The sequence below is a fragment of the Mus pahari genome, chromosome 10, assembly GCF_900095145.1.
Source record: "Mus pahari chromosome 10, PAHARI_EIJ_v1.1, whole genome shotgun sequence".
NCBI classification, from domain to species: domain Eukaryota; kingdom Metazoa; phylum Chordata; class Mammalia; order Rodentia; family Muridae; genus Mus; species Mus pahari.
The window spans coordinates 19,406,094-19,429,990 of record NC_034599.1 but is presented as its reverse complement, the minus strand read 5'-3'; the positions used below and the strand labels follow the sequence as shown (position 1 = coordinate 19,429,990).

Sequence of the window (23,897 nt, the reverse complement as noted above, 5' to 3'; positions counted from 1 at the left end):
AGAAGAAGAAGAAGAAGAAGAAGAAGAAGAAGAAGAAGAAGAAGAAGAAGAAGAAGAAGAAGAAGAAGAAGAAGAAGAAGAAGAAGGTTAGATTAGATATCCTGAGGGTGAAGACTAAACTTGCCCCAAGTAATTCACACCCCAATCAGTAAGAAGTAGTTTAACAAGACCATCAGCTCCTTTCCCCTCTAACTTCTTTTCTCTCATATCTAGTGTTAGAGGGTCGAAAAGATGGGAAAATGGTGAAGAAGAGTGGAAGAAAGAAGAAACTACAAAGTTTCCCATGTACCAGCTATAGACCTTCTCCAAACCCACTCAAAAATAAGTGCTGGGAATATCCACATGCCTAAGCCTTTGTGACTTTTAGGGTGAGCCTCTGAGGAAGGCACCGAAGCTCTGCTCCCTTCCCCTTCACTTTTTCCTGTGCATCTTTTCTTCTAGCTATATATTTGGGTGTTTTTAAATTTCCCTTGGATAAACCAGTGAAAACATATGCTTTCCTGTATTTTGTCAGTCTCTGTAGTAACCTCATGGCAAATTTAAGAAGGCAGAATGGGAAGTTGGGGTGTAAATCTTTTTCAGAAGATCAAGAGGAACGCAGAGGTTTCAACAGGCGTCTGAAATTGTGGCGATCAGCCTTGGGTCTCATCTCTGGAAAGGGTCAGCTTTCCGCTGGTTTAGAGGAAACCCACTAAGGTCTGCTGGGAAATCCAAAGCTTGCTTTCAGTGAAGACAATTATCATAGCTTTTGGGGTCACAGATATCTTCTTTGCTCACTGGCATGTGAGAGTAAAGGAACAATCCTGCACATTGTAACTCTGAAAGGAACCTGCATAAATGGGGGATGGAATGAATGGCTAGACATCTATTGCCTGGATGCCTTAGTTCTTGGAGAAGTACAGAAGCTGAGCAATGACAGAGACTTGATAGACTTCTCTCTCTCTCTCTCTCTCTCTCTCTCTCTCTCTCTCTCTCTCTCTCTCTCTCTCAAGAAATAAAACTTCATTTTCTTCTGGCCAATCAGCTCACATTAGAAGTTTAAAAAAAATAAAAGCATTATTAGTCTTTCCTGCAGTTAGAGGTGGTAAGTGACATACAAAAACATCACTAGGTGGGAGTTCCAGGTAAAAGAAGGACAGAGAGTTCACAGGAATCCCTTTGCTCTTCCTTTCATCTTCTATTGGCTGGGATTTGGGCATGAACTGGCAGAAATTCTAGCAACTGTCTAAAATCAGTAGCCTTCCATACCATGAACTAGCCTTGACGATAAGTATGTAAAGATGTTTGGGTCCCCAATTATAAGAAAAAACGAGAGTCCTGGATTACCCAGATATGCACTTCTTGACCTGAGGAAAAAAATATTAATCTACATAAATTTAAGCCACCATTATCTATGTCTTATGTGTGTGTAGCTAAAGCTAAGTCTAATTCCAATTGACTTACCAGCCAAATGAATAAAAGACTAATTGGAAATGAGGCTGTTCCTCAGAGAGTTCTTCAAAGCTCTGGGCTGTGAGTAGGAGACTGACAGAACAGATTTTAATGATGAGTGTCTACTGGCCTTACCCAACTATGACTGCTTGTACTTATTTCCTGCCTCAGAAGAGCCACTAATAATGGTTCTGAAAACAGTTTTTCAAATATTCTGTCATTAATGAGGGCATCTGAATTGGCTGATATAATAAGATAAGGAAAAATAGGCTCCCTTCTTTATCCAGTAACAGGGTTTATTAAACGAGAAGTGACAGGTGAAAAGTACACAAATGTATTAATTTTTAAAATTAGATGTAGGAGGGCACAAAAGGGGGTGGAGTTGCTACCAAATCACTTTAGAAGGAAGTGAGATGTATATGAAATACCGATGAATTATTAACGGACTTGATGGAGATATGACAGGCCACCTGGGCATGCTACATCAGCTTCCGGATGGCTCTCAGGGTAAGATTCCTTTCCGTTGGGATAATGAAATTCCCATGGAAGAAGTCATATTCATTGGGTTCTTGGTGGGTGATCTGTCTTTAGGTAGAGAAGGATTTAGAGAAAGCCTCTCCAGGGTTTTATGGCTTTTAACTGTATTCAGTTCAAAATAATCAATATAAATCAGTCTGGGAATTTGAAAGCATCATGTCTTGAACTCCTTTGGGCATTTACTGCATGAGAAAGTTTGAGTTTCTCCACACTCACACTAAGATTAAGAGATAAACCTGTGCAAAGTCCCAAGTAAAAATGCAGGTGAATGAGGAGGCTTTGGTATGATCCAGAGATTTTAGAGAACTTGTTCTTCAGCAATGACAGAGGTCATTCGCAGCTGGTATCCCTGAGAAACAGGTGCCTCTCCTTGGAATGGGTACCTCAAATATACTACCCCCCTACATCTTTACCAGACTCCTAAATGATATTCCCACTTTTTAGATTAGATTTAACCAATCGATGTGGTTAGTTTATTGTTAAATTGACACCATCTTGGATCATCTGGGCAAAGGAAACTCCACTGAGAATCCCGCCCACCCCCATTAGGTTAGCCTATAAGCCAGTCTGTGTAGTTCTCTCCTGATTAATGGTGGATGTGGGAGAAACCAGCTCATTCTGGGTGCTACCACTCTGACCATGTGTCAATGAGTAAGTAGAAGAAAGTAAAATGTGCAAGTCATTAATAACAATCCATTAAGCTCTTTCTTCCATGGTCTCTGCCTCTGTTCCTGCCTCCAGTTTCCTGCCTAGAGTCCTTGCTTGCCTTGGTTTTCTTCAATGATGGCTTACAAGCCAGATCTGTAAGCCAAATAAACCCCTTGCTCCCCATTGCTTTTTGTCATTGTGTTTATCAAAACACTAAAAAGCTAACTAGGACATAAATATTCATAAAAGTGTTCATTTTCCCAAGGCAGGAGTAAAATTGCTTGCAATTCTAACCAAGTTGAGTAACTCAAGGTGCTGTCAAGTCAAAATGTTCATGAAAGAATGAGTTTGTGAACATTTTTATTTATAAGAGTTTAGAGAAGAATACATTCTTTGAAAAAAATAGTGTCTTCAGTTATCTCTTGGTAAATTTGCAAATGAAAATGTTTCCAGGCCTGAGCTTCCCCAAGTTTTGATTTTAAAAAAAGGGGGGGGGAGGGGAAAACGAATTTGCCTTTCTGCAAACCCTAGTGTAACTTACTATGAATCATATCAATCTGAGGTGGGGTTTTAAAAAATGGATTATTTCCACTTATGTGTAGGGGTACCAGAAGGCATTGGGTTCTCTGGAGCTGAAGTTACAGGAGGTTATGTGCCACCTACTTCAAGTAATGGGAACTGAACTAGGCAATTCTGGGAGAGCACCAAGTTCCCTTAATGGCTGAGGCATCTCGCTAGCGCCTGAATCAGGACAATTTCAAATGTGTGACACTTGTCTTCTGTGGCATTGGCATATAGTAGGGGGTAAACAGGACTGAAACTATGTCCTTTCCAATCCCAAGGATTTAATCCATAGAGAATATCCCTCTTTAATGGGACGGATATTCATAGGCATAAGGCATAATGGAACTCTGGTTAGATGACAGAGAGCTTGCAGTCCTGTGGAGCAGGAGAAAAACATGGGTGTAATTTTCTACCCCACACTCCCAGCATACTCTCTTCCCATTCTAATGACTCTCAGAAACCCCCTCCATCTAGGAGGAGCTGATAGATGTGAATCATGACATGCATATTTACAGAGGCAATGCAGAGAAATTCCTCTAGCAAAACCAGTTTCAACCAATAACACCAAGCTGGGAGCTACCGGGTGTGCAGGAACTTCCCATGTCCTGTCCTTCATGAGTAGGTCTCTACCAGCCAGGCAATCCTGACACTTACTGTGCAGGCTGGAAATCCAGGCAGCTGCTGGGCTATAGATATTTTAGCTGAGTCATCGCACTTTCAATTTTTGAGATTTCTACATTTAGCTCTTACATCCTTTTGCCCCTAGTTACTCTTATGTTCTATCTTGCATACTCCTACACATTTGTCAAATATGTTGGCACCATTCTCTCAATTCTGCAACATCCACTTTCATTATCCTGAAGTAGTTCATGCACCCATAGATCACCTATGTATACTTTTGCATGCTAGGAAGGTGCAGCCTACAGTTATTGAGTGATCACAATTGGAAAAAGGAGTACCTGGATTTGCATTTCTTGTCTCCTGTTACTGTATGACCTAGGGCAAGCTCTCCTTGCTTAATTTTCCACACTATAAATATAGGAGAAGCAGTGATAAGAGTGAAATGACCTTAAAACTGCCTGATAGAAACCTTAAATAATAATTATTTTATATAGAAGTGTATGTGGGAAGAATTTAAGCCTCTTAAGATGACAATGGTCCCTACAAGAACTATAGAACAACAAATCTCCCAGTACCAGGTGTGAGAACCCCCATCTAAAGAACTGGTAAGTGTAATTTAAGTAACTCCTAAAACAATATAAACTACTGATGTGGTGTGACCCTCAGTTGCCTTCCAGGAGTTGAAGATGGGCTCCCATTGATGAAAATACCACACACTTTTTCCCATCTGAAAGTTAACTTCTTGTACTTTAGCTTCTATGGTTCCAGAAAATACTATGCAAAGTACCAAGAAAGGGAAGGAGTTAAAAATCTTGTCCAACTGCAACATCTATGAACCATGGTAATTACCAGCTTGATAGGCTATAAATAAAGTTACATTAAGTGGCACTCACATGCCAGAGATAGCCAATGGCTATCTAATTGCACTTAAGACCTCTCAAGAGGAGAGCATCATTCCTGATACTAGAAACCAAACCAGCTTCCTGAGGCTAGTGAGGAATTGGCATTAGGAAAGAATCTACTACTGTCCCTTTACTAGACCAGCACAATACCTTACTACATTCTAAATCTCATCCTTCTACTCACTCAAAGATATTTACCTCCCCTTATCAAAGAAGCATTTCTTTACATCAAATGGAGGCCAACACAGAAAATCATACTGAACATAGTTCAGACATCAACTGATTGTGAGGAGCCCAGTCTCAACAATACATCCATATCATGGCTCAGAGAATATTATGGAAAAAGGGGATAGAAATATTATAAATGTCAGAATACTAGGAAGTGTGCTGTGAAAACTTCTGTCTTAGAAATGAGACTGGAACGATGGCAATATCAATGAGTTTGTTGATGTGGAAGGAGAAAAATTTTATGGAGTCCCACACACCCCTAGACTAAGTATTACTGACTTCTAAGAGAAGCAGAATTAGCCTTACTCGTGGATAAGTCCCTCAGCTTATAACACAGATGGTCAGCTTTGAAACCATGTATACACCAAAACAAAAAGTGGACTTAATAGGTAGTAAGCATATACACAGAGAGACATGCCCACATACATGTAACATAATAAAGAAAAAAAGATGTGGCCTTCTGGTTGCCACTACACCCTGGAGCTAGAGCTGTTCTACAGCCCTCTGTACACAGGTCCCACCAGGATTGAGCTGGTCTCCCAGGAGTGTTCTCACTCCTGGGCTCAGAGGTTAGATAGTCACTTTCTCTCCAATACCTGTCGAAACCAGGACCAGCAAGGAGCACAAAGGGCAGAGGAACAGTGGAGCAGCTGGGACAGGATCTTTCTGGTTGCCATCTGCACCTGGAGCTAAGGCTATTCCCCAACCCTCTGTATACAGGTTCTACCAGGAAAGAGCTGTTATCCCAGGAGTGCTGACATAGGCTTACAGGCCCACAGGAGGGACAAGCTCCAACCAGAGACAGTAAGACCAACCAACACCAGAGATAACCAGATGGTGAAAGGCAAGTACAAGAACCTTACCAACAGAAACCAAGGCTACTTGGCATCACCAGAAGCCAGTTCTCCCACCACAGCAAGTCCTGGATACCCCAACACACCAGAAAAGCAAGAGTCTGATTTAAAATCACATCTCATGATGATGATAGAGGACTTTGAGAAGGACATAAATAACTCCCTTAACGAAATGCTTGAGAACACAGGCAAACAGGTAGAAGGCCTTAAAGAAGAAACACAAAAAATCCCTTAAAGAATTACAGGAAAAAACAACCAAACAGCTGAAGGAATTGAACAAAACTGTCCAGGATCTAAAAATGGAAGTATAAACAATAAAGAAACCACAAAGGGAGACAACACTGGAGATAGGAAATATAGGAAAGATATCAGGAGTCATAGATGCAAGCACCACCAACAGAATACAAGAAAGGGAAGAAAGAATCTCAAGTACAGAAGATACCATAGAGAAAACATTGACTTAACAGTCAAAGAAAATGCAAAACACAAATGGTCCTAATCCAAAATATCCAGGAAATTTAGGATACAATGAGAAGACCAAACCTTAGGATAACAGGTACAGAAGAGAGCAACTATTCCCAACTTAAAAGGCCAGTAAATATCTTCAACAAAATTATAGAAGAAAAATTCCCTAACCTAAAGAAAGAGATGCCCATGAATATTCAAGAAGCCTATAGAACTGCAAATAGACTGGGCCAGAAAAGAAATTCTTCCCATCACATAATAATCAAAACACCAAATGCATAAGACAAGGAAAGAATATTAAAAGCAGTAAGGGAAAAAGGTCAAGTAACATATAAAGGCAGACCATCGGAATTACATCAGTCTTCTTGCCCGAGACTATAAAAGTCAGAAGATCCTGGGTAGACACCATACAGACCCAAAGAGAACACAAATGCCAGCCCATCTATACCCAACAAAACTCTCAATTACCATAGATGGAGAAACCAAGATATTCCATGACAAAAACAAATTTAGATAATAGTTTTCCACCAATCCAGCCCTTCAAAGGATGGTAAATGGGAAGCTCCAACACAAGGAAGGAAACTACACCCTAGAAAAAGCAAGAAAATAATCTTTTAACAAACCAAAGAGGAGATAGCCATATAAACATAATTCCACCTCCAACAACAAAAATAACAGGAAGCAACAATCACTTTTCCTTCATATCTCTTAATATCAGTGGACTCAATTCCCCAATAAAAAGACATAGACTAACAGACTGGATGCATAAATAGGACCCAATATTTTGCTGCATACAGGAAACCCTCCTCAGTATCAAAGACAGACACTACATCAAAGTAAAAGGCTGAAAAACAGTTCTCCAAGCAAATGGTCCCAAGAAACAAGCTGTAGTAGCCCGAAGTTACCAAAAAAGATATGGAAGGACACTTCATACTCACGAAAGGAAAAATTTAACAAGAAAAACTCTCAATCCTGAACATCTATGCTCCACATGCAAGGGCACTGGCATTCATAAAATAACTTTACTGAAGCTCAAAGCACATATCACACCCCACACAATAATAATGGGAGACTTCAACATCCCACTCTCAGCAATGGACAGATTATGGAAACAGAAACCAAACACAGACCCAGTGAGACTAACAGAAGTTATGAAACAAATGGATTAACAGATTTCTATAGAACATTTTATCCTAAAACAAAAGAATATACCTTCTTAGCACCTCATGGTACCTTCTCCAAAACTGACCATCACAAAACAGGCCTCAACAGATTCAAGAAGATTGAAGTAATCCCATGTATCCTATCAGATCACCACAGACCAAGGATGGTCCTCAATAACAACATAAACAATAGAAAGTCTATGTACACATGGAAGCTGAACAGCACTCTACTCAATGATAAATTGGTCAAGGAAGAAATAAAGAAAGAAATTAAGACGATTTAGAGTTTAGTGAAAATGAAGCCAACATATGCAAACTTAAGTGACACAATGAAAGCAGTTCTAAGAGGAAAACTCATAGCTCTGAGTGCCTACAAAATGAAACTTGTGAGAGCATACACTGCAGTTTGACAGCACATCTGAATGCTCTAGAAGAAAATGAAGGAAATACACCCAAGAGGAATAGTTGGCAGGAAATAATAAAATTCAGGGCTGAAATCAACCAAGTAGAAACAAAAAGAACTATACAAAAAGAATCACCCAAACAAGGAGCAGGTTCTTTGAGAAAATCAACCAGCTAGATAAACCCTTAGCCAGACTAACCAGAGAGCACAGAGACAGTATCCATATTAACAAAAGCAGAAATGAAAAGGAGACATAACAACAGAAAATAAGGAACTCCAAAAAAATCATCAGTTCCTACTACAAAAGCCTATAATCAACAAAACTGAAAAATTTGGATGAAATCGACAATTTTCTAGACAGATACCAGATACCAAGGTTAAATCAGGACCAGGTAAATGATCTAAACAGTCCCATAACTCCTATACAAACAGAACCAATCATTAATAATCTCCCAACCAAAATAGCCCAGGACCAGATAGGTTTAGTGCAGAGTTTTACCGACCTTCAAAGAAGACCTAATATCAATATTCTTTAAACTATTTCTCAAAATAGAAACAGAAGAAACACTACCCAATTCGTTCTATGAAACCACAATTACTCTGATACCTAAACCACCCAGCAAAGAACGAGAACATCAGACCAATTTCCTTTATGAATATCAATGCAAAAGTACTCAATAAACTTCTCACACATCAAAATGATCATCCATTATGATCAAGTAGGCATCATCCCAGGGATTCAGGGATGCTTTAATATATGGAAATCCATCAATGTAACCCACTATATAAACAAACTCAAAGAAAGAAACCACATGATAATTTCATTAGATGCTGATAAAGCATTTGACAAAATCCATCAGTCCTTCATTATAAAAGACTTAGAAATATCAGGAATGCAAGGCCCATACTTGAACATAGTAAACACAATCTACAGAAAACCAGTAGCCAACATCAAACTCAATGGAGAGAAACTTGAAGCAATCCCACTAAAATCAGGGACTAGACAAGGCTGCCCACTTTCTCCCTACCTATTCAATATAGTGCTTGAAATCCTAGCCAGAGCAATTAGACAACAAAAGGAGATCAAGGGGATACAAATTGGTAAGGAAGAAGTAAGGGTATCACTATTTGTGGATGATAAGATAGTATACTTAAGTGACCCCCCAAATTCCACCAGTGAACTCCTAAACCTGATAAACAAATTCAACAACATGGCTGGATATAAAATTAACTCAAACAAGCCAGTAGCCTTTCTCTACATAAAGCATAAACAGACTGAGATAGAAATTAGGGAAACAACACCCTTCACAATAGTTACAAATAATATAAAATATCTTGGCATAACTATAACTAAGCAAATGAAAGATCTGTATGACAAAACTTCAAGTCTCTGAAGAAAGAAATTGAAGAAGATCTCAGAAGATGGAAAGACCTCCCATGCTCATGGATTGGCAGGATTAATGTAGTAAAAATGGCCATCTTGCCAAAAGNAATCTATAGATTCAATGCAATCCCCATCAAAATTCCAACTCAATTCTTCACGGAGTTAGAGAAATTTGAAAATTCATCTGGAATAACCGAAAACCCAGGATAGGAAACTATTTTCCTTCTAGGGGAATCACCATCCCTGACCTCAAGCTGCACTGCAACTGCATAGCAATCGTGATAAAAACCACATCATACAGGTACAGTGACAGGCAGGTAGATCAATGGAATAGAATTGAAGACCCAGAAATAAACCCACACACTTAGGTTCACTTGATCTTTGACAAAGGAGCTAAAACCTTCCAGTGGAAAAAAGACAGCATTTTCAACAAATGGTACTTGTTCAACTGGCGGTCAGCATGTAGAAGAAGGAACACTGATCCATTCTTATCTCCTTGTATAAAGCTCAAGTCCAAGTGGATCAAGAACCTCCACATAAAACCAGATACACTGAATCCAATAGATGAGAAAGTGGGAGAAAACCGTGAACACATGGGCACAGGGGAAATTTTCCTGAACAGAACACCAATGGCTTATGCTCTAAGATCAAGAATTTGACCAATGTGACTTCATAAAATTGTAAAGCTTCTATAAGGCAAAGGACACTGCCAATAGGACAAAATGACAACCTAGAGATTGGGAGAAGATCTTTACCAACCCCATATCCAATAGAGGGCTAATATCGAATATATACAAAGAACTCTATAAGGCAGACTACAGAAAATCAAATAAGCCTATTTAAAAATGGGGTACAGAGATAAACAAAGAATTCTCAGCTGAGGAATACCTAATGGCTGAGAAGCACCTAAGTAATGGTCAACACCCTTAGACCTCAGGGAAATGCAAATAAATAAAACCCTGAGATTCCACCTTACACCAATCAGAAGGGCTAAGATCAAACACTCAGGTGACAGCAAATGCTGGCAAGAATGTGGAGAAAGGAATATTCCTCCATTACTGGTGGGATTGCAAGTTGGTATAACCATTCTGGAAATCAGTTGGGCAGTTCCTCAGAAAACTAGACATAGTACTACCTGATGGCCCAGAAATACCACTCCTGGGCATAAACCCAAAAGATGTTCCAACTTGTAATAAGGATACATGCTCTACTATGTTCACAGCAGGCTTATTTATAATAGCCAGAATATGGAAAGAACCCAGATGTCCCTCAACAGAGGTATGGATACAGAATGGCACATTCACACAATGGAGTACTAGTCAGCTATTAAAAACAATGAATTTATAAAATCTTGGGCAAATGGATGGAACTAGAAAATATCATCCTGAGTGAGGTAACCCAATAACAAAAGAACACACATGCCATGCACTCACTGATAAGTGGGTATTATCTCAGAAACTCAGAAGACCCAAGATACAATTTACAGACCACATGAAACTCAAGAAGGAAGACCAAAGTGTGGATACTTTGATCCTTAGAGGTGGGATCAAAATACCCATGAGAGGAGATAAAGAGACAAAGTGTGGAGCAGAAACTGAAGGAAAGACCATCCAGAGACTGCCACACCTGGGAATGCATCCTATATAAAGTCACCAAACCCAGACACTATTGTGGATCCCAACAAGTGCTTGCTGATAGGATCCTGATATAGATGTCTTCTGGGAGGCTCTGCCAGTGCCTGACAAATACAGAAGTAGATGCTCTCAACCAACCATTGGACTGAGCACAGGGTCCCCAATGGAGGAGCTAGAGAAAGGACCCAAAGAGCTGAAGGGATTGACAGCCCCATAGGAGGAACAACAATATGAACCAACCAGTACCCCCAAAGCTCCCAGGGACTAAAGCACCAACCAAAGAGTACGCATGGAGGGGCCCATGGCTCCAGCTGCATATGTAGCAGAGGATGATCTTGTTGTTCATCAATGGGAGGAGAGGTCCTTGGTTCTGTGAAGGCTCCATGTCCCAGTGTAGGGGAAGGCCAGCACCAGGAAGCAGGAGTGAGGAGGTTGGTGAGCAGGGGAGGCGGTGGTACGGTTTTGTTTGTTTGTTTGTTTGGGTTTTTTTTTTGTGAGCAAAACCAGGAAAAGGAAAAACATTTGAAATGTAAATAAAGAAAAAAAAAAGAGGTGATGAACTTAAGAGTGGTTCATGGTGGTGTGGCTAGAAGAGGTTGGAGGGAGGGAAGTGAGAAAACTGATGTATTTCTATTTCAATTTAAATATTAAAACATAAGCTCTGTCAATGGTAGGCCACAGGACTACTTTTGACCATTTCGTAGAATTTATTTTGTACAGTTGTCTTAGTCAGGGTTTCTATTCCTGCACAAACATCATGACCAAAAAGCAGTTGGGGAGGAAAGGGTTTATTCAGCTTACACTTTCCACATTGCTGTTGATCACCAACGGATGTCAGGACTGGAACTCAAGCAGGTCAGGAAGCAGGAGCTGATGCAGAGGCCTTGGAGGGATGTTACTTACTGGCTTGCCTCCCCTGGCTTGCTCAGCCTGCTCTCTTATAGAACCCAAGACTACCAGCCCAGATATTGTCCCACCCACAAGGCCCCCCCCCATCACTAATTGAGAAAATGCCCCACAGTTGGATCTTATGTAGGCATTTCTCCAACTAAAGCTCCTTTCTCTGTGATAACTCCAGCTGTGTCAAGTTGACACACAAAACCAGTCAGTACAACAGTCAGGTTTCCCCTCTGGTGTCCTTGTTTTCTGCTAACATGTCCTACCACAACACCCCTTGCACCTAGTCCACAGGTCTCATTTATCCTCCCCAGTATTCATCTGGAAACCTTGCTTCCACAGCAGTCTTAGTTTCTTCTATTCCAGGTGCCCTCACTGAACTTGCCTGTTGGCTTTGTGGTGCTTCCTTTTCCATGGCCTTTCATTGCTTCTACTTCACTGTTTAGCCTGGTGTACCACAGTCTGATTCTAGTATTGCAACTCTGTACAAGGTTAGACACCTGTCCTTACCATGGTAGCAATAAAACCTGGTCCCACCAGAATAACTAAATAATTCATTTCCTGCACTTGGATGGTTTCCATCGACCCCCTGATTGGAAGTAGAACAGCATTACTTAAATCATCTATACTACAGTGCTTATGTTATAGTAACCCCTGTTGTAGTTTGCTTTATTGTCAACACAGTGTAAACTAGTCATTCCAAGGAAAGCCTGAATTGAAGAACTGCCTAGATCAGGCCGGCCCATGGGCAAATCTTGTAACATGGGGCAATCGTGACTATTAATAGATGCAGAAGAGTCCATTCCATGTGTGTGTGTGTGTGTGTGTGTGTGTGTGTGTGTGTGTGTTTGTGTGTGTGTGTTGCCATTCCCTGGGAAGGTGGCTCTGAGCTATATAAGAAAGTTGGCTAAGCATGTGCCCAGGACCAAACAAGCCAGCCAAAAGCATTCCTTATAGTTTCTGCTTCAAGTTCATGCTTGAGTTCCTGCTCTGACTTCCCTCAAAGATGGACTGTGTTACCTAGTAAAAGAGAAGTAACCAGAACCATATCTATGGTGGTTTGAGTATCCCAGAAGCTCAGGCATTTGATCACTTGGCCTCCAGTTGCAGTTCTGTTTGGGAAGGCTATGGGACTTTGGGGAAGTGGAGGCTTGCTGCAGGATGTACCTCACTGGGGGTGAACTTTGAGTGTTTAAATTAATGCCCAATGTGTAATTAGTGTTTGTACTGCAGCAAAGAAACACCATGACCATGGCAAAGCTTATAAAGGAAAGCATTTAGTTGAGGTTGGTTTACAGTTCAGAGGTGTAATTCATTGTTTTCATGGCTGGAAGTATGGTAGCATGCAGGCAGAGATGGTGCTGGAGGTGGAGCTGAGAGTTCTATATCTGCGCGGATCCACAGGCAATAGGAGAAGACAGACACAACCTGACTTGAGCAGTAGAATCTTCAGAAGCACACCCCTGTGCCGGTGACACACTTCTTCCATCAAAGCCTCATTTATTCCAACAAGGTCACATCCCCTAATAGTGCCAACCCCTAGTGACTAAGCATTCAAATTGGGCGTTTATGGAGGTCATTCCTATTCAAATCACCACACCTGACCCCCACATTCTGCATTTGTGCTCTGATCAAAGAAGTCAGCAGCTTCCTGCTCCTACCACTGCTTATGCTACTCACCACCATGATGGACCGTTACCCTTCTGTTACCCATCAGCCCAAAGTTTCCTCCTCGAAGTTGCCGAGGCCAAGCTATTTTCTCACAGCAATAGAGAAGTAACCACAGCAGCCCCTTAAATTAATGTCTTCCCCTGGGTGCCAACAGGAAGTCACCTATAGAGGACAGCTGTACTTAGTGGGCTTGTTCTTTGCAGAGACAGTCTGCCATCAGCACGTTCGAGTGAGACCAGCTCACCCTGATGAGGTTATACCAGAGGCCTCTGCCTCTGCCTCTGCCTTTGCTTTTCAGGTCCAGGGTCTTAGTGTTCTGTCCTCTATGTAGAAAAACCCAACACACACAGCTCCAAACAGAATCCTAATGCTCAACAGGTATAAGATGATGTGAGCTTTTCTCTTTAACTTAGATGGCCACATGATCTTCATGAAGGCTTCCATTCATGTCAGTAGAAAATTTCCCTCTATACTTTATTTCTACCATTAGGGAGACTGAGGCACGGAATGTTTCAGGCTTATTTTAAAAATTACAAATAAAAACTGTGGAGAAGTCTTACCATGGCACTGTCCATGTAGACAAAAAATTTTAAGTCCTCAAATAAAGTCTGCATGGACCATTGAAAATGTTAAACTCCTCCATCCCTGTCCTCCATTCTTCACAAGCTCAACCTTACAGCTTAATATTGGTCCTGGTGAAATGTGGATTGGATTCATACTTTGTGAGCCCGTCTTCTATAATGTCGCAAAATTTTCAACTTCTTAATTTTAAATGTATATATCTGTGGTTATTAACAAATTACCCCCAGGTCAAATATGGTCATCATATGTAGTGTGAATTTTGTTTGTAATGGAAAGCCAACCTACAGTGATTTACTATCCTCTGCTTTTCTTTTAAATCTGAACCTTTTATATATTAAATTTAAGGTATTTTTTTCTGAAAAGATTATAGCTGGTAATTTGAGAAATGTATTATGATGATATTGTTATTTTGGTGTGGCTACTTAGCGTATATACAATGTAACTGTTGCTATAGTCGATCTTACCTGAGCTCATAATTCTAATAGTTTTATCTTTTTTCTTAACAAACTTCCTTTAGATTAAGTATATATAATACCTATATGCTATGTAAAAGTTTAAGTACTTTTTGCATGTTTTAAGAACAGCATTTTACAATTCTTTTGGATTAAAAATTATTTTATGGATTGTTTACCCTCAAGTCTGAGCTCTCTGCAGGAGTGATGAATACCTTGTAATGAAGTTCAAACATTGCTCGAATTAGTATAGGTTATAGTATTGGTTGTAAATGGACAAGTTTAAGTTGTTTGAAATAAGACCACATAATATGCTAATAGCTAGAACCATGAACTCACCATTTAAAATAATTCAGAAGGGTTTCTTTTCTGACCAGGAGAATTTTAAGAAAAATGTGAATTCATATGTTTGCCAATACATTTCTCATTATAACTGGCTCTGGTGTTATTTCTTTAGACAGAAACTTATTTTCTCTCTATTTAGAAGCCTGATATCTGCTGTTTTTGAAAACAAAGGATCTAAATGATATTCTTTGGTAGGAATAAAAAGTAAGGCAAATAAAATACAAATTAAACAAAGAAAAGCAAGATTTTTGACATAATAGACATTTAGAAATAAATTAAACTTTTAAGAATGTACAGATAAGACACACAGTTGGAACAACATAGAACTGAGAAATTCTGGTAGCAGCTGGCAGTTGTAAGAACATATTATATACAATTTTAAGATATTTGGTTTTTAATGATGTAAGTATGTTTCTTAAAGTGTTCACTAAAGTCTTTTTAGCATAAAAATCCATGTTTTTGCAGGTAATGCAAAACAAAGGAAGAGGTGAATGTTTGGTTAGTCTTGCATGCAATAAAATCACATGAGCTGATGAAAATTAGATGTCCGTGAGAATGAGGGGTCATGGGAGACAGGAGGGATCATGGGAGACAGGAGGGGTCAGGGGAGACAGGAGGGATCAGGGGGAGACAGGTAGCCAGAGACAAATATAACAGGGGCTTAGAGTTAGAGAAACTTGGAGGAGACACAGGGAAATGGGTAGGGGTATGAAATCATATCTATATAAATTCTAAGAGTGGGGTTCCTCAATGATGCCTGCTTTTGTTTATAAACGCTCTCTTTCTTACTCATGTCTTCTCATCTTTGCTGCCAAAGACTCCGAGGTCATGGCGCCTTGTGTAGGGGGTCCTTTCAATAGCCTTTGTAAGACATACCATCTTAGGACCCTGAGACTCAATCTTAGACTTCTGGCAATATTTCACTTGTTCAAAATTATTCTTCACTTGAAATATTTCTAAAAGTATAAAAATATAAAAGCTTTCTCTAAGACAACAAGATCAGTTAATTTCAGGTCTTAATTCCAAGAGTTGGTGAATAGGATCACATAAAACAAAATAGCATCAGCTTAGCAAAGGGCATTATCCCTTGAAGGAAGGGGTAGTCTGCTGAATTGAGAAGAGCCTTCACTAGCTATATGTCCCACAGAGGATTAACAGGTAGAGTATTCAAATAATTCTTTTTAAAAAATATTAACTTCAAGGAAACAAACAACCCAACTACAAATGGGGTATAAAACTAAACAAAGTTCTCAAAAGAAAAGGAAATGTGTTAGTTTGAATAATATGTCTGCACAAGTCTTTTTTTTCTGAGACAGGGTTTCTCTGTATAGCTCTGGCTGTCCTGGAACTTACTCTGTAGACCAGGCTGGCCTAGAACACAGAAATTCCCCCTGCCTCTGCCTCCTAATTCCTGGGATTAAAGGCGTGCGCCACCACTGCCTGACTGTATGTCTGCACAAGTCTTGAGCATTTGAACACTTGGTCTCCTTTTGGTGGCTGTTTGGGAAGGATGGGGAAGTGTGGCCTTCCTGAAGTAAGTATGGCACTCATGAGGGGTGGGGGCTGTTGAGGTTTCACAGACTCATGCAAGTTAAAATGTGCTCTTTTTCTTCCTGTTTGTGGTTTGAGATTTGAGCTCTCAACTGGGAGTTGGAGGATGGTAGTGAATATGGTTAAACTACATTGTATGAGTTTTTCAAAAATTAATTTAAACGTTATTAAAGAAATAAAATGTACAACAATTTTCTTTAAGAAATTTTTCCCATAGAAAGAACAACAATATCAACCAACCAGACCCCTTAGAGCTCCCAGAGACTAAACCACCAACCAAAGAGTACACATGGAGGGACACATGGCTCCAGCAGCATAAGTAGTAGAGGATGGTCTTGTGGGATATCAATGAGAGAAGTGGCCCTTGGTCCTGTAAAAACTCAATACCTCAGTGTAGGGGAATACTAGAGTGAGGAGGCAGAAGTGGGTGGGTGGGAGAGCACCCTCATAGAGGCAGGGGGGGGAGGATGGGATAGGGGGTTTTTGGAGGGGAAACCAAGAAAAGGGATAACATTTGAAATGTAAATAAAGAAAATATCCAATAAAATAGAAATTTCTCAGATTGTGGCTCAAAGTAAAATTCCCAAGAAGTCCACTGCCATTGTTGCAGCGGAGGCAATGCATAGCCCACGTTGATCATGAGATGTGTTGAGCAGCCTCTGATAGAGACTTACCATCTTTCCTGCAACATGTAAAACATTTTCCCATTTTTTCTATAATTTGATCCAAATTAAACTACTTTATATCTACCTTCCTAGCTTATCCCTCAGCTCCATATCTGGTTCTTCATGGACTTTTTCTGAGAGTCATTTGGTTCCACCCTTCCTCTGGTCTGAGGATCCTTGCTCCCTCCATCTGAGCCTCATTTGATTCTCCTCCTCCTCCTCCTCCTCCTCCATGTTCCTTCCCTTCCCCTTCCAGATGTGTTGTGTCCACACTTCTGAACTGGACATGACATGCCCCACAGCCATATTAGAGAATCCAGATCCTGAATATCAGCTTATTTTCATGCTACCTCCAACAGCAGTATTCCACATATTTGTATTTTGAAAATCATATCCATAGATTTCAATCTGCAAAGGACTGGAGATGTCACATTTTATCATTAAATATAGATCATGATGGTTGATTTTCTAGGATGTATTCTTTCTTCTTTTAAATGGCATGATAAGATAAAATGATCTTAGCATGCTAGGGAGACTTTTCTGTATAGGAAACATGAAGCCCTACAGAGAGGGCTTTTGTGAGGACACTGAAGGTGACATTCTCATGTTGGTAACATATGAAGTTATTTTTGTAAGTGAATCTTGTGGACATCTAAATGTACTAAACTTGCTAAAGGAAACATTCAAACATGGCTTTTATATCCATTTAGAAATTATTACCAGACTTTCTAACACCACGGGAATTTTGCATCTAGCTTTCTTCTCTCATTCTGGTATACACGTTGTTACTTACCTGTGATGGCCAATTGAGTCACAAAGAAGGTCATTCTGGACTTTCTTTTTCTTCTCCATGTGGAGAACAGCACAACAGAGTTTCCCACAATAGTGAAGACAAACAGGACCCACAGGGTTATCAGCTGTTCTGTCTGCAAGACATAGAGTAGCTTGAAACAGAGCAGGTAAAGGACCAGGGTGCTTCCTAAGACAGATGCTACACATTCCTGTGAGTGGCACTAGAATGCGTTTTCATGGTTTCTATCTCCTGACCAGCAGATGCCCAGGGAACCTTGACTCCTTTACCTGAGCTTCAGTGTAAATTGACACAAACAAAAATTCTCCTTTGGCCTGGGAGTAATTTTAACTCCATGTGAGAGATCAGGGTGTATAAAAGAACACTAAAGTCACAAAGATATGGAAGAAAAAAGTACTTAGAAATAATAAGATAGATAAGTAAACCAAATTCATCAGTTCGGTGAACTATTGTGCAGCTATGAAAGGTAAGTGATGAAGACTTAGTAGAGACACTAAAAAATACATGTATTATAATATTTAAGTGGGAAATATGATCAAATTGTATATTGGAGATGATTATAACTTTGCAAAATTGCACACATAGGAAAAGAAATAATGTGCACTGAAATGTTAACAGTGCCTATTTTAGGTAGCATGATTATGGGTTAACTCTCTCTTTTTCCTTTAACAAATTTCATGAGATGGTAATATTAAAGTTCTGCTGAATAATGTATAATTAATAAAGAGCAGGGATGCCACTCACTTAAAATGCCAAGTCCCTCACAAGAAGTTTTCCATGATCACTTCAAAAGGAGCTTTTTGTCTGCATGATACCCACAGAACAGAATAAACAGAGGTCCTGGGACACTCTAGACTTCAGCTGAGATATGGCTTATGCAGAAAGAACAGAACAGGTGCTTAGAGAAATCCAGCAAGACCTGAAATCAAAACCAAATCATCCCAAGAGATCTAGGCGAGATCATCTTAAGAGTGGACCAGACCAGGGCTTTAGCACAAGAACAGAAGAATCCCAAGTGTTGATTAAAGTCTGTGTGTTATTTAGCGAGGTTCTGGAGTGCTGCTCTTTAGGGAAACACTAATCTAAGATGTTGAAGTCAGGTAATTTCATAGATGTGTTTAGCATCTACTGTCAGTGAAGGAGATTAGTCTCCTCAGTGTGGACAGCCCTCATGCAGTGAGTGGACTTCCCATGGGATTGAGTATAAACAATCCCTTTTATGTTGAAAATATCAGTTTATAAGTGTATTTAATCTACCTAGCACATCAAACATCATATTTTAGCTTAGCCAACCTTAACTATTCAAAAGACCTAAATTAAGTCATAGTTCAACACTATTATCTAACATAAAATCTGTTTTATAAGAAAGTATTAAATACCATAAGGGATTTGTTGAAAATGGTTGCAAATAACTGCTTCTTCTCATGACAGTGTGGCTCACTGAGCACTGTATTGCAAAAGAAGATCAAACTGCATGCTGCTGGCCCAGGAAAAATATCCAAGCTCAAAATTCAAAGAACTATTTATGGAGATGGACATTTGGCTCAGCGGTCAAATACTTGCTTAGCCTTGACAGTTGTGGTGTGTTGAAACCCCAGCACCACAAACAAGCAGTATTTATATTGAGTGCATATTCTTCTACATGACTATAAAGCAAAAAATTTCAAGAGTTGAAGCATCATTAAGACAAGGACTATGATTATATATACTCTCACCATAATCCATTCATTGAAGAACCTGGGCTGGTACTCTCTGTGCCTGCTGAGCTCACCAGTAACACTATTTTTTTTTTTTTCCTTAACATAGAAATAAATCTGAGTTATGTGATAACAGAAGAATAAATTCTTTTTTAAGAAACCAGAACAATACAGACCATATACTTTTTGGCTGTCTTTCTGTTTTAATCAACTCCCCCCTCCAAGGCAAACGTCATTAAAATGTTATTTACTGTTAATTAGCACACAAAGAATTAGGTTCATTATGACATTTTCAAAAAGGTGTTTTTGTAGAGACCCCTCCTCCTTCTCTTCTACTTCATTGACCCCACTTCTTTTTTTTAATTATTATTTTCTTTATTTACATTTCAAATGATATCCCGAAAGTTCCCTATAACCCCCTCCCCCGCCCCTGCTCCCCTACCCACCCACTCCCACTACTTGGCCCTGGCCTTCCCCTGTGCTGGGTCATATAAAGTTTACAAGACCAAGGGGCCTCTCTCCTTGACCCCACTTCTGCCTTTCAGTCCCTAGGCACTTGCTTCCCACAGGCATGTCTGTGTGTTCTAGTGACCTCCCAGGAGTCTACTCCCTAAACAGCTCTTCTTCCTTTCATGAGGATGCAGTTATGGCTTCATAGCCAATGCCCACATTCAGACCCACACATATAATCAAATCTTACTAAAATCCATACTTCACTACTCGAAGAAGAAGCTGTGTTATGTGCATGTTTGCGCCTGGGTCAAATTTTCTCCAAGTTATATGTTACCTTGGACTTTTCACAATTTTGGCTTGTTTCAGGTTTTAAAAACCATAGTTTATGTATAGCAAAGCAATTTATATATCATGCTAAACTATACTAGAATGTTACGTTGTTGTCTTTCACTTCATTTATTTATTTATCTAGCAGTTAAATCTTTATTGTAAAGAATGTATAAGTAAAAAAAAATTATACATTGAGATTAGGCAGATCCGAAGTCCATAATCTTGATAAACTTCCCTACAGTTCGAGTAGGTAGTCTGAAGCACTGAGGCTTCACGTTGGATTTTACATTTTCATTATAACAATATATAATATATAGTAATATAATAATTGTGGTTTTGATTTTTGTTTGTTTGTTTTCTTGCTTGCTTTTTTGTTTTGTTTTGTTCTGTTTTGGTAAAGGGTCTCACTGGGTATCTCTGGCTGGTCTGGAATTCAATATGTAGCTCATGCTGGTCTTGATTGCTAGAGCTCTGCCTGCCTCCACCTAAAGTGTGCTAGGGCTAAAGGCATACCCCACCACTTCTAGACTTATGGCAATACAATTTCAAACAGAAGAAAACATGGAATTATTTGGGGTTACAACCCCCTTCTCCCCAGAACATTTTTTTTTAATTACTTCTTTTAAGTGGGCCAAGGAAGAAATGTATTCGGCGACTAGTCATGTCTGCTTCTATTGTAGCAACTGTCCATTATAAAGAATCATACTGAAAGCCCAGCTTTACAGCAGCCTCTTCAATAAAGGGAAAACACATGTTGCATCTTTTAGGATTGTAAAACTGGTTCTTGCTGCTTCAATACACAGCTGGTGGAAGCCATGACAAAGCTAAATCTAGGAAGAAAATAGATTTCTTTTTTCTTTCATGAATTATGTGAATTTTCCTTGATTTCTTTTCTAAATTTTTAGACTTCACTCATATATTTTCCTTTGTAGACAAATATAGTTCTAGTCAAATATAATTTTGATTATAGTCTATATCCTGCCAATGCTTTCAAAATACTTTATAAACATACACATGGAAAAAACAAATAGTGTTAGTTTGTGTATGCATTAACTTTTTTTTTTATTTTCTAGAGTCAACATACAGTACAACTTTTTCTAGCAAGCAGGAGAAATGTCTAAATAAAAGTGACACTTTTACACAATAGAATAAACTATTTCACATAGAAATGGGTTGACAGAGAGGAGCCTGAGGAAAAGAAGGTCCATTGACAGGCCCAAAGAGGAATCCAGCTCAAGGGGAAGTCCCAAGACCTGATACTATTACTGAGGCTATGGAGTGCCTCACACAATAAAAGGATCTACCATTACTGCACTTCGAAAGACCCAACAAGCAGCTGAAAGAGTCAGATGCAGATATTTGCACCCAACCAATGGACAGAAGCAGCTGACCCCTGTTGTATTAAGGAAGGCTGAAAGAAGCTGAGAAGCGTGTTCCTGTGGGAGGACCAGCAGTCTCAATTAATCTGGACCCCAGAGGTCTCTCAAACACTGGACCACCAAACAGACAACACACACCACCTGATATGAGCCTCTCAACACACATACAGTAGAGGAATTCTGGGTCTGTATTCATTCAGAGAAGATGTACCTAACCCTCAAGAGACTGGAGGTCCCAGGGAGTATAGAGGTCAGGTAGAATGGGGGTTGGGGACACCCACATGGAGATGGGGTTGGGTGGGGAGGAGGTGTCTGATGTGGAACAGTTGGAGGGTAGATGGTGGGTCGGGGAATGGAATATGGAGTGTAAAAAATAAATTAAAATTAAAAAAAAAAAAAAAGAAATGGATTGACAGGATGAGAAATATGGTTCAGCTATTTGGGAAATTGACTTTGATTCCTGTGTTGTGCATGGTGGAAGGAAATAAATGACTCCAAAAATTTTGTTTGTAATTTTCACACATCTTTTTATACAAACATACACATAAAATACATAAATAGATACATGTCAAATACTTATACATTCAAGCACACATACATGAAAAATGCATACATATATACATTAATAAAATAGTTTAATAGAAGGTGGAGAGATAGCTCAGTAAATTAAGTTTTTTGTTTGTTTGTTTGTTTTGTGAAAATATGAGGACCTGTATTCTGACTCCCAGCACACAGTAATAAATTTTTATAATCTTAGCTATGGGGTAGTAGAAAGATCACAGGACTTTACTGGTTAGTGAACAACAGCAGCACCTTATTCTTTTGAGACAAAATTTCTTGCTCAACCTGGAGATAAACGTTTGGTATAGGTTTACCTATATTTGGTATAGGCTGAAGACACCAGTCATTTGTGCCATAGAACGTGGGGAAACCAAGTTGGTACTCATTTGGAATCACTACCCTACTGAATAGTTTTCATAGTTCTGTGCACACAATGGAAGGAGAAACATCATCACTCTCAGAAATTTCTGAACACTGCAAACTACAACAACCATTGGTTGGGCAAGATAACCTGTCTGGTGAAGAGCAATATGAACACTATGGAAGTAACCAATCACATTTTTATTGAAATCTAAGGCCTGTTCCATGAGATGAAACCCATGCCTGTCACCATCAACAAGGTAACAAGAGCTAAGCCAAAGACCATCAGAGAGAACCTAATGTGAATACAGTATTAAAATGACTCCCAATGATTTATTGCTAGACTCATCGAGTAGAGCATCTTTTAGATCTTCAGCCATGCAGAAAATAAGAGATTATGGAGTTCTCAGTTCTAAAGGAGACCTCTATAAAAACCCTGTCTTTCCAAAGCTCAGAGATCTTCTCAGAAGGGAGGACAGAAAGATTTTAAGAGCCAGAGATGGTAGGTAACATCAAGGGGACAGTGTATTCCTAGACACGGCAGGGCAGCTGCACATGTGAACTTTAGCAGTTGTGTCAGTACATACATACACATACACACACACACACACACACACACACACACACACACACAAAACTATGGAAATTCAATCTCTACAAAATTCCAACTTACAAAGGGGATGGAGGCATGAAATCCCAGCACTATTTGATGAGCTACCAGCATTTAATAGCTATCAGGAGAGGGAGGGTCAGTTTTCTTTAATGATTTTATTTCTGTAGATTATTCACATGTCAGAGCAGACTTCATTCCTAAAGTCTAATAGGATAACACAAACTAGACTTCAATGGGGCTGAGAAGAAAATCCAAAGTTATATAGGAAGGGTGTGGAGGGTAGAGAGGATGGTTATGGGTAGAGTTGAGGATGGGGAGTGAATATGTTCAAAGTATATTGCATAAAATTCTCAATGAATTAATAACATTGTTTAAAAAATGTAAGGTGAGAATAAAAAAAAGGCAACCTATGACATAGAATACATATGCACATGCAGATACACACACACACACACACATATGCACATGCACATGCTCATGCATGTAAAAATAAATGCTTGTATGACTGTGGAAATGGAGCATATTGGGAAATGAGTTGAGTGAAGTCAAATTGTCTTACTTGCTAGTTCCCTCTGATCAAAACAGAAGTGGGGGTACCTTTGGTTGCCATATTAAAACCTCAATCTTCATGCCATGTTACAGAGAGTAACAGAGATGGAAAAAAGTCCTTAGGCTTTTCCACAAGACTATCATTCC

The 23,897-nt window shown here is 39.5% G+C and overlaps 1 protein-coding gene across 2 annotated transcripts in view; it reads right to left on the bottom strand.

The window, feature by feature from the left end:
- Window positions 1-23,897, bottom strand: part of Npsr1 (neuropeptide S receptor 1) — a 213,529-nt gene that overhangs the window by 159,977 nt on the left and 29,655 nt on the right. For both annotated transcript variants that reach the window (XM_021207550.1, XM_021207551.1), the window contains exon 2: window positions 17,791-17,923. In XM_021207550.1, coding sequence (XP_021063209.1) covers window positions 17,791-17,923 — 133 coding nt within the window. The remainder of the gene's footprint in view (window positions 1-17,790; window positions 17,924-23,897) is intronic.